Source organism: Podarcis tiliguerta (genome assembly GCF_965153285.1).
Source record: "Podarcis tiliguerta genome assembly, chromosome: 7".
Lineage (NCBI taxonomy): Eukaryota > Metazoa > Chordata > Lepidosauria > Squamata > Lacertidae > Podarcis > Podarcis tiliguerta.
In genome coordinates this window covers 43,918,278-43,933,213 of record NC_139540.1, presented here as the reverse complement: position 1 = coordinate 43,933,213, position 14,936 = coordinate 43,918,278, and the positions used below count along the sequence as shown (strand labels likewise).

The 14,936-nt window shown below is 40.8% G+C and overlaps 2 protein-coding genes across 11 annotated transcripts in view; one reads left to right on the top strand and one right to left on the bottom strand.

Annotated features, from left to right (window-relative positions):
* Positions 1-14,936, top strand: part of RIOK3 (RIO kinase 3) — a 910,199-nt gene that overhangs the window by 315,329 nt on the left and 579,934 nt on the right. The window lies entirely within an intron of this gene.
* Positions 1-14,936, bottom strand: part of OSBPL1A (oxysterol binding protein like 1A) — a 154,461-nt gene that overhangs the window by 2,642 nt on the left and 136,883 nt on the right. For 5 of the 10 annotated variants that reach the window (XM_083451591.1, XM_083451597.1, XM_083451596.1 and 2 more), the window contains 9 exons: positions 14,525-14,622; positions 14,157-14,339; positions 12,453-12,560; positions 11,900-11,989; positions 10,993-11,119; positions 7,456-7,572; positions 6,089-6,212; positions 4,312-4,402; positions 256-279 (listed from right to left, as the gene is read on the bottom strand). In XM_083451591.1, the coding sequence (XP_083307717.1) occupies positions 256-279; positions 4,312-4,402; positions 6,089-6,212; positions 7,456-7,572; positions 10,993-11,119; positions 11,900-11,989; positions 12,453-12,560; positions 14,157-14,339; positions 14,525-14,622 (962 nt within the window). The remainder of the gene's footprint in view (positions 1-255; positions 280-4,311; positions 4,403-6,088; positions 6,213-7,455; positions 7,573-10,992; positions 11,120-11,899; positions 11,990-12,452; positions 12,561-14,156; positions 14,340-14,524; positions 14,623-14,936) is intronic. The other 5 variants (XM_083451593.1, XM_083451600.1, XM_083451598.1 and 2 more) reach the window with 1 other exon arrangement.

Here is a 14,936-nt window from a genome sequence, read left to right as displayed (position 1 = left end):
AGGTCTATTTAAATATTAAGCATCAGGTTTACCAGAACTGCTAAGAATAACACTCCCCACCCCAAATAAATAAAAACCCAAAATCAGAATAGTCAATTTGGGTAAGTTGGAAAGCCGACAGAATTCTAATAAGAGGACCAAATTCATATTTCGAGTATCACTAATTTATAGGAACTGGAAACAATTTCAAGCCTTAAAATGCAAAGCCAAACTTGTTAGGAAAGCAAGCAAAAAAAGTATCAGAAAAAATCAAACCTGGGTCCCTGGGCCACTGGCTGACTTTTAAAAAGAGACAAAAAATAATGCAACTTACAGCAACTATAAGACATTTGAATGAGCAAACCATGAAGGAAAGTGTAGAGTCTAGTGCCTGTTGGCAGCTAGCTCATGTCCCCTACTTGGCATAATTATTTTTATGAAGGCAACATTTGGAAGTTTGTGTAAAAGCTATTATGCACAGACGGCTCAGTAGCTTCTGACCAAAGAATACACAATGACACTCCCAAGTCTGGAGCCAGAGGAAACTTTCAGAAGCTTCTAAAGTTTTAATTCCCAACGTACAGCTTTGTTTCTTCCCAGTATAGAGGTACCGTATTTTTCGCTCTAAAGGACGCACCTAGTTTTTAGAGGAGGAAAACAAGTAAAAAATATTCTGAATCAAATCAGTGTCGGGGCTGAAGGGGGAAGCCCGGGGTTTCCCCATAAAGCCCCGGCATCCCCAAGCTAGAACAGTGAGACGCTGCGCAGTGCTCCGTCTCGCTGTTCTGGCTTCGGGGACAGCCTTTCAAGCTTCCGCAGGGCAGCGGGGTGCCTTCACCCCGCTGCCCTGCGGAGGCTTTGCGCAGCTAACCCGTAAGCCTTTGGAGCGCAGCGCGAGGTCCCGCTGCGCTCCAAAGGCTTCAGGCTGCTATCCCTGAAGCCTGGAGAGCGAGAGGGGTCAGTGCGCACCGACCCCTCTCGCTCTCCAGGCTTCAGCGAAAGCAACGCGAAGCCTCTGGAGCACAGAGGGAGCGCTCCCTCTGCGCTTTGGAGGCTTCACGTTGCTTTTGCTGAAGCCAAGGAGCCTGCATTCGCTCCATAGGACGCACAAACAGTTCCCCTTCATTTTTGGAGGGGAAAAAGTGCGTCCTATAGAGCAAAAAATACGGTACTTGATTTCTAAATAGAAACCATGTCTGGCAGCAACAGGACAAAAAGTATCTGGGGAAAAGTTCCTGATGATGAATATTCAAACTGGCAGCTGAGCTTGGAGGAAAGTGTCAGTTTCTCATTCTGTTTCCTTAAACTACGTTCCTGGGACTCAAAACCAGCATGAGGAAGTGTGCATGCTCCCCCTTCCCCCTGAAAAGCTGGTACTGGAAGTACCTTGCAGGAGGGACCAAGGGCATCTGTCTTTCTGTGGTTGCAGCAGAGCCTTTCCCAGTCTGCTGCCCTCCATAGATTGGGCTCCAACTCCAGTGCGGAGTCAGCCCCAACTTGGGTGGGAATTTTCAAACCACAGCAGGACGCCTCCCAGAAGAATCTGCACTGCACACAATAGTTTTCACCAGAGTACTATGATACCCAGCATTATGGCAAGTTATCACACGGGGTGCAATTTCTAGCAATTCTCTGCATAATGTTTGTAACATATGGTAGGCATTTAGGAGCACTGAGCAATTCCATGTAAAAATACAACTTCTGTAGAAATAAATGCATAATTCAAAGTAAAGCATAATACAGCATGTTATCCGTCTGTCTCTTTACAAGGAGTTCACTGTGTTAATAGTATAATATACAGGAGTCACGGTCCACCATTCACTCTGTTCACATTCTCTGTTCACAGTTAAAATATAGGACTGGAATTCTAAAAGGGCATTTATTGTTTTTGTTTTTATCTTTAAAAAACAACCTCACAATCTCCCTGCTAAAAATGTAGAGTGGGGCAAGGAAAAGGAATAATCCCAGCAACGGGGAAAAACAGTTGCACTGGAAATCCATTCTGTCCCTGTTCACACCAACGCACTTGGCTCTTTACCAGGGATAATAAAAGTAGCCCAGAACACAGTCAAGCATTCATGTCCCATTAAAATCAACAATGTATCATTGTCCTAGCTACCCACTGATTTTTTAAAAAAGACTTGCTTGTCCCAGTTCTGATTTTTACTACGCACCCACCAATGCAGTAGAAAGTTTGCATTTCTGAAACAGATATGTTTGATGCACTGCCCTATTCAGAGGCTGGAAGACCCTGTTGTTGCCTTCTGTGAGAAAGGTAAGGTCTGGGAGGTAGTTTGACACATTTAGAAAATTAGTACTTTGCCATGTGGCAGGCCTTGTTTCCCACACTGACTACTGATGTGCCTTAAAGCAGCTCATATTGCAAAACCTTGCCCTTATCTTGCATTAAACATGCAATTTCACAATTTATTTTTACAAGCCAGAAACCTTTTTCACTCGTAACTTCAGCTGTTTTGTTTCAGAAGCAATTCATCCCATCACATTCTTTGGACAATAGTCCAGGGTTATTTGGGTTCATTGACCTGTTTGCAAAGCAACTGAAACATCCTGCTGAATGTAATTATACTGAAGAAACAGCAACGGTACCTAAAACAATTAAACTGATTTTAAATATGGACATGAATTTGAACCAAGAGTTGAATGTTTTCATAATTTGGGCTATTGAGCCTCTTAGCCTGCCTGATATCTAAAGCACTTTCTTCTTTTAGGAAAACTTTTTTCATCCTGGAGTTTCCAATGCAACTAGATGAACTTGTATTGAAGTGTTTTGATGTGTTTTCATCCCTACTTAGCAGTATTTAAATTTCCCAATTATGAGATTTCTGGCTGAACTTTGTTTAAAAAAAAATACAGCCACTGGAGCAACTGAATATTTAATACATGATTACTTTGGTGTTCTACCATTATAAAGCACAAAATTGTATCACTTTTTAATACTGACACTATCTGTCCTATCAGTATAACATCTGTGTAAAAGGACCAGAATGTGAGGTGTAAGTGGCCAAAATTTCAAATGAAACCTAATAAAAAGAACAACAGTTCAAAATTTTTCTTTGGAGTCATTTTTCTAGTTTTAGAAAGTGTTGCTTACTGGCAAATAATAATAAAAGGTATTTTAAAGTCCTATTTTGGGGGACTGAAATGGCTTCACAACCATTGTTATTTGTGAACATACCCACAATAAAGGTATGTGAATTAATGTGCTGTACACTCAGTATTTTCTACCATTATGAAAGAAACACGCAAGGAGTATTAAATATGGCAAAGAAACAGTCTATTTGACATATTGCTGTATTCTGTATTTAGCACCAAAATCACCTTGTTTGGACTGTGTATACAAGAGTGCCTGCTTCCTTCAAGTTGGTATAATGTTGCATGTACTTTACAAGCACAATAATCAAGTTCAATATGTTTTTACAATCAGAGGTTGTGGTTTAAATGCCTTTTTAAGAATGGGAGTGTAGGCTGCATTTCACAAGGTAGCTTTGCAGCCCTATCATTCAACATTCCCTGAGACACATTTCAAAACCAACTTAAATTGCAAGGATTGTAAAAAAACCTTAGCACTAGGCTGCCCATGTATGTATATTCACACAGATGCATGTATGTTCATAGGCAATGCATGTCTTTTACAATGAGGGAATGCAGACCTCATGTTTTCATGGAATATGGGTGGAAGTATTACATGTGTACTGTGTACTGCAATTGTAATCCCACTCCTGTCCCAGAATCATTTAACTTGCTTGGGTTACAACAGAGTATTCAACGGGGGAGTTTCCAAGTCTGCCTACCGTTACTGTTTTCAATCAAACACTGCTGGAGAGAGACAGGAGGTCAAAAGTACCCTTCTTTCTAAATTCCCCTGGGACTAGCTACAAATTACTTCTGAGTCCCCACTGCTGGCCTAAAAATGCTAGGGATTTTCACAGACTCCAATGTGGCTCTACTGGAAATAATTTGTTTACCTCACTCGTAAGTCTAATTCCACTTCTGAAATACAAGGGGCGACTGCTAAACCTAAGCGCTTTTGAAAGCTTTAATACGAGCAAAAAATCTAGTGAGTAATGACTGAAATGAGCAGAAGTAAGTAGTTAAATCACTGTTGTAAAATATGAGGCCTCTTTCGAAAATGATGGTGCAGTGAGTTTTCAGACTATGAGCAATTTGAAATGGCAAAGTACTGCAGCACATAAGCAGTGGACATGTGTAGTATTGCCAGGCACTCCTAAGTATGCAGACATTTGAAAAGAGAGTTAGAAAAAAACATTTGTAAACTATTAAATCAAGTGCTTTAGCCCCCAGTTTACTGACCTTGTCTTCCAGTCTTCCTCTGACTTTGACCTGTTTTTACGAGCAGCTCTTTGTTTTTCTTCAAGCCTCTTCTTTTCTTCACTTGCTACATCTACCAAGAGACAGACAGAGAAAAGGCTGGATCCAACTGAAACATACGGAAGAATACTCCCAATAGCTGGAATAGTGCTATGTCAGTGACTGGAGTAGAATTTTAATGCCGTTTTGGTTGGCACAACTAGAATCTTGAGATTTTTGTGCAGTGGTGTGAACTGGTAGATCAAACACCAGCTTCACTGTTTATTTCCCATACTCCCATATAATGGGAGTAACCAAGAAATGATGTAAGATAACAGACATGTAAGGTAGATTAACTAAGGGCATGAGCAAAAGTCTTATATGCAACAGGACTTCACCTTCCTCTTTTCCCCACCTATAGCACCTCTCATGCCTTCCAACTCTGTTTCAGAAGGTGTATCCCCCCCCCAACCCCCCGGAGCAGATTTTGAGGGTGTACAAAAGGCTGTCACAGGGGATTTGCAGTCATGTTATGGGAAGAAGAAGAAGAAGAGTTTGGATTTGATATCCCGCTTTATCACTACCCAAAGGAGTCCCAAAGCGGCTAACATTCTCCTTTCCCTTATTCCCCCACAACAAACACTCTGTGAGGTGAGTGGGGCTGAGAGACTTCAAAGAAGTGTGACTAGCCCAGCAGCTGCATGTGGAGGAGCGGAGACGCGAACCCAGTTCACTAGATTACGATTCCACCGCTCTTAACCACTACACCACACTGGCTCTCAAGCAAAGCGATAGTGTTATGTGCAGTGATAGTGTTGGATACAACCCTGACATTGCAGCATTTCTCACATATTTTTTGCTTCTGTAAATTTACATTGGAAATCAACTGAAATTTGTTAATATATCATGAGTTTGCATTTGTGTAAAGTCTGAGTAATTTTGATGGTATTGCTACAAAATCAGAAACCAGCTCCTGATAAAAGTTGACACTGTGAGAAAGGACAAGCTGAAACTCATATTCAGAAGGCAAAAATTTTCATTTATATAAAATCAACGACAAAACTGAGAACCATTGCACGAGAAGGAGCTGCCTTGCTAGCTGTAGCAGAGGAATGTCAGATGTAAATACAGTGGTGCCTCGCAAGACGAAAAGAATCCGTTCCGAAAGTCTCTTCGTCTTGCAGTTTTCTTCGTCTTCCGAAGCAAGCCCATTAGCGGATTAGCGCTATTAGCGGTTTAGCGACTATTAGCGGCTATTAAAGGCTTAAGGGATTAGCGGATTAGCTGCTAAAAGGCTATTAGCGGCTATTAAAGGCTTAAGGGATTAGCAGATTAGCTGCTAAAAGGCTATTAGCGGCTTAGATCAGCTGATAAGCGGCTTAGATCAGCTGTTAGGCGGCTTAGCCATGAGCTGTTAAGCGGCTTAGGGGCTTGGGGAAAAGGGGGGGAGGGAAAAAAAACCCCAGGAATCGCAAGACATTTTCATCTTGCGAAGCAAGCCCATAGCAAATTTGTTTTGCGAAGCACCTCCAAAACGGAAAACCCTTTCGTCTAGCGGGTTTTCCGTCTTGCGAGGCATTCGTCTTGCGGGGCACCACTGTATTCTTAAAACAAAAAGTTAGCATCAGATTACTATTTATATCACTAACAGGCATTCCTTTGCAAGGGACTCTGTAAAATTTGATTGCTAAAACAAATCTATACATGAAAAGTATGTCCTATAAAATGAAGCAATTGGATATAGATTTTTTTTTAAAATTCAGCTAGCCCTTTAAATTACCTATGTCACCATTTTCCATAGCTCTTATATCTGGCCTTAGCCTGCAGTCCGTTTTAGGAATAACACTTTCCATTTCTTCATCCAATTCATTCAAAGCCATAGCAAAAGTAGTGAAGTTGTACATCTGAAAAACAACAAAGAGCTTTTTGAATGTTCTTTTATTTTTATGAGCAAGTACCAGCTATTAATAGGCTTATGCATTCTCAGAGGAAGTATCCAACTGAGTTTCTCAAGGGATCAGTCTTGGGGCCTTTTATTCAATGTTTTCATTACAGTGACCTTGGGGAAAGCAGTATGTTCATGGAATGAACAGGTATCATCAAATTATCTAAGTAGCCTTTCAAACAGAAAACAGCTGGGATTTTGTGCAGGACGAACTAGAAGACTTCAAGAACTGGAATGGGATCAATGGAAAAGGATCAATGTCAACATAACAGAAAGTGTTAAGCTGCACGATGAAGGACAGGTTTGTTTTATTTGCAGCAAGCTCATCAATTGGAACAACAGGCAAGGGAATATTTCAGAACTCAGATCACCACAAGATGATTATGGGGAGTATTGGCTCCAATGTGATTGCAAACATTTACTAGTGTTAAATATTGAGAATTTAATGGTATATAAATAATAGGGGTAGGGATTACTTGAAACTAATTGATATCCAACTCTCCATGTTAAATAGATAGAATTCTAATTGGGTCTAAAGAACAAAAAAAGAGGCAGACAAGTATGCCACAAATCCAAGTATACAATATATATTCTGACATGTGCTGCAGTATATGTGTTGAGGAAGCAAGAGTCTAAAGTTTATATTCTGCCATAAAAGCTCTCAGGGAGGATCCTAATACTCAAAAAATTATTAAACAGTAGAAATCCTAAATTTTGTTTTAAGAACAAAACTATACTACTAATACACATCCCTTGTGCTAGTGAAACAGGAGCACTGGATCTCGCCTTGTGTCTAGGTAGGAAGGGGGTAGCCTTGCTCATGTTTGCTATGGAAAGAGAAAAGGCGAACTAAACCTTAAGTGTTTTATCAAAAAAATTCTACACTGATAAGGATAATCCTGTCTTTTACAAATGTTACACACAGTAATGGAGGTGCTAAGAGGTTGAGGAAGGTACAGCAAGAGGATCAAATTTTACTGCCAGACACCTACATGTAACTTGAATTTTGTTTTTCCTGAAATGGAGGCACGAGCTGGTGGAAAGTTATCCATATTCTCTCCTCCCTTCACCTACACACCCTTTAACTCAGGCAACATGAGATAGACCTCACTCTTACATATACAAAGAAATGCAAATCCATGCAGCACATGAGACAGAGCAACACACTGACAAAATGCAGAGTCTTGGTCAAGGTTCCTCACCTGTGTTGAGTTAGAAGGCCTTGGGGCTATCCTCCATAACAACACACTTCCAGGTATAACGCACACACTTTCACAATCTGGCAAGGGCATCTCATCTGGTTCATCAGAACTGCCTATCTATAAGAAGAAAGTAAAATGAAAAACAAGAACCTGCAAACTAGCTCTAGTAGTTAAAAGAGGCAGCAGAATTAGGCACAGATGGAATATATGTATTATATTTTATATATACTCCCCAACCTTTCAAAAAACAAATGAAGGTATTTACAGATACATGGTCAAAGTGGAGACCATTCTGGACAACACTGGAGTTAACATTTAATAATTCCCAAATACTCTGCACAGGAGAGGGAGGGAGGGAGGGAGGGAGGGAGGGAGGGATCATTCTCAGACATGTCACTTGTTTGGACTACCCTGGAACATTCATAGGCAATAAGGAATTCCATGTCAGCAGGTGAGTAAGATGGCAGATGAGGGATGGAGCGATCTGTCCCCTACTCTGCTTGCCCACTTTCTTTCTGTGCTGGATGGAGAAGGCGGTATGCTCTGCCCTCTGCAGCCAGCACAAAACCAAGTTGGCTGGTGAAGGAGGAATGGAGAGAAGGCTTTGTTTCTTACTGATCTGCCTAATAAGCAGCTTAGCAGAATCACATTTCCTCTCCACAGGCTAGTAGGATACCTGGCCTTATATACAAGCCTGCATTAGAAAACGTATGCTTCAATGAAAAGGTGTTCTAGAAACACATGCTAGATTCGGAATAACCCAGTTTTTATTTTAGGATCTTGAGAAATGCAGCAAAACCAGCCTGCATACAGAATGCTACACTAAGATGAATGTTGTCAAAAGGTTCATGTGGATACTTTTCAGCCCCATTAAGTGAGCCATCTGTGGGCCACCTCCTATGGCGCAACACCACAAGCTTGAGAGGAGAGAGAAAACATGTATCCTATCTACTCATTGCTTTGGTCAGTCCATTGCCCCATTATGCAGCCCCTCACTAGCCCCCAAGGTAATGTGGTCCTTCATCCCAAAACTGATGCCTAGTCCTCCGTTAAATAGTGATGATTTCCCAAAATGCTCCCCAGGTGGCCGTACCATCCAGGCATCAACAAGATCTGCTTAAATAAATTAACGCTTCATGTGCTTTCCAACTACACCCATAGTCCCAGCGGTGTGATAACTAACCAATCATGTAAATAAACGGGGGCAAATATTACTTGTATAGGTACTATGGATATATGACTGAATTATCTCTTGACCTGCCCCGCTTGCGAACGTTTTGCTGACGGTTAGCAACAGAAAGCTGGACAAGAGGGTAACCTCTGACCCTCCAGAAGTTGCTGGATTACAATTCCCGTCATCTCTGACCACTGGTCATTCTGGCTCTGAATCCAACAACGTATGGAGGGCAGCAGGCTCCCCACCCCCCCCAAGACAGACCTTTGATCTGATCAAGTCAATTCCTTGGTGTGTTTTTTTATTTTAAAAAATTCCAGTTCATATGCAATTGGGGACCGGGGAAATAAATGTGCAGACTGCCTGGGGGAAACAAAATAACTGTCTACATCTTTTATGTTTGAGTTTATGCAAATTTACAAAACCATAGATTGTTAAAAGGAAGAAATTGCCAGGGGCAAAGCTTTGTTTTCTTTTCTTTTTCTCCCCTTCAACCATGCATGTCTCTTCCCTTTCCTGTTCCTTAATTGGTTTTTAAAACCTTCTTTCCTTATGTCCTGTGCGCCAGCTTTATTGGATCTTAGTGTAAGATACTGATTGTGGCCCAAGCTATTCAATTCTTCTTTTGAGCATGTGAAGCCAGAACTTTCTAGAAGGGACTTGGAAGTATCTCAGCTTCAAATCCTTGCCATTAATAAATCTGCTATTATCCAATTCCATCTTCCTTGTAAATTCCACGTATCTACAAGCCAAAGCAAGGCTCCATATATTTAAGCATTTTGCACCACAGCAGCAGCCATCTTCTGCATAACCAGAGTTTGCTAGTGACACAAGACTCATATACAAATGGTATGTTTTTCTTGTTTGCTCTTCCTGTCCTCCTGGGCCCTTCACAGGGCTGCCTCTCAAAGACTGCAGTAGATCTCTAGAGGCTTTCCATACTCCTGATAATAAGCGAAGTAAGCTGCGTTACAGGTAGCAATTCATGTGAATCACTACTGGAGCATTCTGAAATTATAAACATTAAGCGTGTACCAGAATTGGTATCTCTCACACACAAACTAAGGGAAAGATCCAACCAAAATTAAACATGTGCTAAAATGTCTCCCAACTTTTGTTGCAACAACCCCTATGTTTTGGTGAGTAAAAATTAGATTATTTTCTGCTTGAATAATTTGAAGGTCTTTAAAAAGGTATGAGCTTCTTCCATGGGGCTGATCAACTCAAGAGCAGGCGCCACAATTTGCAATTGTGTATACAAAGCAACACACACACACCCCTTACAAAAAGAGAGAGAATCCCACAAACTTTTCATGGCAGCCTGCCTCTCTCGCAATTTGATGTTGTCTGCAAAAATCAATCCAAGGACAGGATACAACATCACAAATGTGATGAAGTTTAAAGAGCTTTTGTCTATTGAAAGCATTTTTTATGTACCTCTATAATTACAGGACTACAAGATGCTGCCATCTCCATAAAAGCAAGAAATAGGCTTGCTTTGGACCATTAATCAAAGTTTAATCCACCATAGGTTATGATGCCAGGAACATCACCCTAAAGGTGTTTACTGTAAAGATTCTGATATAATAATAATAATAACAATAATAATAATAATAATAATTTTATTTATGCCCTGCCCATCTGGCTGGTTTTCCTCAGCCATTCTGGACGGCTCCCAACAGAGGACTAAAAACAGAATAAAACTTCGAACATTAAAAACTTCCCTAAACAGGGCTGCCTTCAGATGTCTTCTAAAAATCAGATAGTTGTTTATGTTGTTGACATTGATGGGAGGGTGTTCCACAGGATGGGCGCCACTACCGAGAAGGCCCTCTGCCTGGTTCCCCTGTAACCTCAGCTCGCAATGAGGGAACCAGAGTTCTTTGTTGCATATGAAGCAGGGAACTCTAGCTTAATATTGGTAAACTAGAACAGTACATTGGGATGTAACCTAGCTTATTTTCCTGGCTTGTTAACCAAGGGTAAGCCTTGGTTCCTTCTGCTTTGACATAACAGGAACCCTTAGCTTAATACAAGCCAATGTGTGCCAAAGCTGAGTGAGAGGCGAGGGCAGTGAAAGAAGTGTGCTTTGGGCCCAGTGTGCTTTCCTCATTTTATAAACCATGGTATATGGAGTTCTGCAAGATTGTCCAAACTGGGTCACATTGTGAACTAGGCATGCAAAGTCCAAAGGAGAAGAAAAATCATTTTCAGGATTTTTAAAGCACTGAGGAAAACAGGATGGCTGCATAAATCCTTTCAAATCATGCACAATACCATCAGGTATTTAGCTGAGGACATTTTTACTGCTGTTAGTTTTAAACACACATCACTGTTACCAAGTTACGTTTTAATATCAATACCTGCTTGTTGTTTTTCTTCTCTTCTGTGTTCTTCTTGTCATTCTTTTTGTAAGCTTCAAATGTTGCAAGATCAACGCTATACAAACACTCAGTCCATTTTCCATAGAGTGCACAAAGTTTCTTTTTGCTGTCAAAGAGCCCCCCACAAAACAAACAAATTAAGGAACAGCTGAAGTACTGACTAATTATAATATTCAGGTTAACACTGGTCTTCAATTGGTTGCTTGGGACTCAATACCGGGTCACGGCATGACCTAAGATGGGTTGCAACAGCATCTCTTACCACCATAGAAACAGATGGTAGAAAATTAAGAAATGGGTCCTCAGTGCATGTTTGAGTTTAAAGGTAGGTTCTTGATCTGAAAAGGCTGAATGAAGACTACGGCTCTAAACAGAAGTTATAAGACAGTAAATGCTCAACTCACAGAAGCTAATGAACATCTAAGATGTAGGGGACATTTTTCAGACTCAAAGGAAGCATTTTTCTCTGACAAAATTGCATGCCACTGGTGAGCAGGGACAGAGACAAAAGAAGGAAACACAAAGAATGATTCTTGCCTTTGTACAGTGGGCTGTGTTCTAGCCATGCAGATGCCAGAGGTTCATACACGAGTCTCTCTCCATCCAGGCAGGCAAGGGGCTTTATCACAGTTAAGACCACATTCTAGCCAGCCCAAAGCACTCAAGGAAATGGAGCAGGGCCAGTGGGGGGGTGTGTGTGACCTGAACAAATGCCTGAGGACAAGAGGTAGCCTGGAGGGCCAACTCTGCCCCCTGGGGCCTGAGGCTTCTCATCCCTAGTTATGCAACATAATTTAGGCTAATAGCATTTCAGCATTTTTGTAAAAAAATAAAAATGAATGATCTGCCATCTGCTTTAGAAATATTAGCAGAGAGGCTTGCTTACCTTTTATCCTGAATGTAACCTTCCACTTTGTGCAACTCCTTCCCAAAAAGGCCACAGGGCTTGAAGTTTAACATGCATTTTTCACCAGTTCTGTGGGGGCAGAAAATTAAGTTTAACTCTACGCCTTCTCAAAATTTACACTTTCACATCAAATACTGGCTTAGCCATTTAAAGTACTTCAAGCATGCAAGCTCTAGCTCCTGTAGCGTTCAGCATAATATATGTACTATATCTGCCTTGGGTTTATGAGCTTTACTACTAAGGAGATACTTTGAAAGCGTTAAAGGAAAAAAGTAGCCCTGACCTAATATAAATTAAATACATTGGATCTCTGACCACTGCAAGAGTAACATAATATTCCCTAACACACTCTCTCTCCAGGAACATTTTGGATCTGAGTGATGCAGAGCAGTGCTATTCATGTTGCCTGACAACACTGATTATGCTTTTAATGTTTTCTTATGCATTGGAATTAAGAGTGCATTTTATATCTGATACAGTATGAGCATGCCACACTTTCAAGCTAAGTAGCAAGTTAAGACTTCCAGCTTACTTGTGATTGGTTATTTCCATATTCCCATACTGCTCAATCCAAAGCTTGCCCACAATAATGTTATGCACACAGCATGTAGGATTTGTCCATGTGTATGCTTCATTATGTCTGAAAGGGAGCAAAGAGAATAAGCTCTTAGATTCACAAAACAAAAGTCATCAGAACATGCCTTTAGGTCAAAATCTTTCATGGTGCAAGGAAGCGTAAGCTGATGATTACTTTTCGCTCTCACAATTTTGTAGGCTTTAGCAAATCTTGGCCAGTCAGTCCTGCCTTAACTCTCTCCCCATCTCCTGGCCATATGAATCTAGGTTTCAGGCATGCACCATGAAAGTCTCCTATCCTATATTTACTTGGGAATCTCTCAAACACATTTAAGACAATCCCAGAATAGCCAACTCTTCTGCACAGGTTTCAAAGACAGGGACTTCAGCAGCTGACCTTGCTTAAACTCAGTCAAATACAGTCATACCTCGGGTTACATATGCTTCAGGTTACAGACTCTGCTAACCCAGAAATATTGCTTCAGGACTTTGCTTCAGGATGAGAACAGAAATCGTGCTCCAGCGGCACGGCAGCAGCGGGAGGCCCCATTAGCTAAAGTGGTGCTTCAGGTTAAGAACAGTTTCAGGTTAAGTACAGACCTCTGGAACGAATTAAGTACTTAACCCGAGGTACCACTGTACCATACTTAGATGTAGATCAGTCCACCTGAACTTTGACAAGGAAAGATCTCTGCCCTTATCAGATGGGCACACCCATCCTTTGGTTCTCAAAGCTCTGACAGCCAGACCTTGCAGTTTGCCTTCCTTCCTTTTACTTATGTACCATGCCTGATTGGTTTCATCTCTACAAATGGGGAGGGAGTGTTCAGATTTAAGGATAGAACAGTAGCTCCCCAAATGTTTTTCCCCCCCACAAACCACTTGAAAATTGGTGAGTGCCTTGGCTGAGCACTTAATGATTTTTCCATCTGTTTTAGCAATTGTAATGCTTTAGTAAAGATGCCGTATAATTTTCTAATTGTATTTGCATTGGTTTTTTTATTTCCTGTATATTGTATTTGATTGTAATCTATAGCATTTAAATTGTAATACAATCAAATACAATATACAGGAAATTTAAAAAAAACAATGCAAATACAGTTAAAAATCAGCATTTAACATGATGGGTATGCTGTCTCCCAAGTTCACCAACACAACACAGACCACCTGAACGACCACAGTTTGGGAACTCCCAGTATACATTATACAACAGGCCTCAGAGAGGTTAAGCTGGCCTCAACTAGAGCCAGGGCCTTCTCGGCCGCAGCTCCAATCTGGTGGAACGCTCTGTCACAAGAGACTAGGGCCCTGCGGGACCTGACATCTTTCCGCAGGGCCTGTAAGACAGAGCTGTTCCACCAGGCTTTGGTCAGGGCGCAGCCTGACCCCCTCCTCTGGCAATCTGCACAGAATCTTGCTGAATGGTTGCCATCAATTTGATTTTAATTAATTTTTATAATGAAAGGTTTTTAGAATGTTGGATTATTTTGATTCTTGTTAGCCACCCTGAGCCCAGCTTTGGCTGGGGAGGGCGGGGTATAAATAAAATTTATTATTATTATTATTATTATTATTATTATTATTATTATTATCACTGCAGTTTACATGCCACTTGCTTTTTGCCTAAGGCAGCCAAAAGGTATCAAATAGATCAACTTACTCAAGAAGTTTCAAAGTTATCATCCCTTTGGGTTCTGCTTCAACACTCTTTCCCCAGAACTTTAGTTTAGGATAAATAGAACCATGAAACACAAAGTCATTGCTCAGTCCTTCAGCATAAAAAGCACTGATTGGTGGGTGATGACTAACTTGCTCCGAGATGAGTCTGAATCCAAGGTCCTCTCTAAACATGGAAAGAAAGTGACAGTTGAGTTATTTGCAGTTTCTCTACAAAGGGGGATAAAATGAGGCATTGCCACATCAGCTTTGTACATTAAAAAAGAATCAATGAACAAAATCTTAAATATCTGACATTAACTTTCAATTCTCAATGAGCCAGCCAGTTAAACTGCACTGTGAGTTTGTTACCTGACCAGTTCATACGTCTCTCCAAGTAATGGGTTGAATGGCTTTCCTGTACGTTCCCACTGAGAGGCAACAGCTGAGACAGCAAAAGCAGCTACACACTGTTGAAAAAGCAATTTGCACTCATATTTACGTTTGTTTAAAGCAGAAATCTTACCAATTATTTTGTGTGTGGGTTTTTTTAAAGCACTAACTCTCATAAAGAGGTAAGCATTCAAGTAGTTAAGTAGCATGAAAACATATAACGAGAAAAAAGTCAATTACAACCACCATTTTAAAAATAGAGTTAAGCAGTACTGCTTAATGCCAACCTAACAGCTCTGATATTCAACAGCTGGAGACAAAATTACTTTTATTTCATGCACACCAATGTGCACAACAGTGTTTCAGATGTTGTAATAATAAGGAGCTCTCT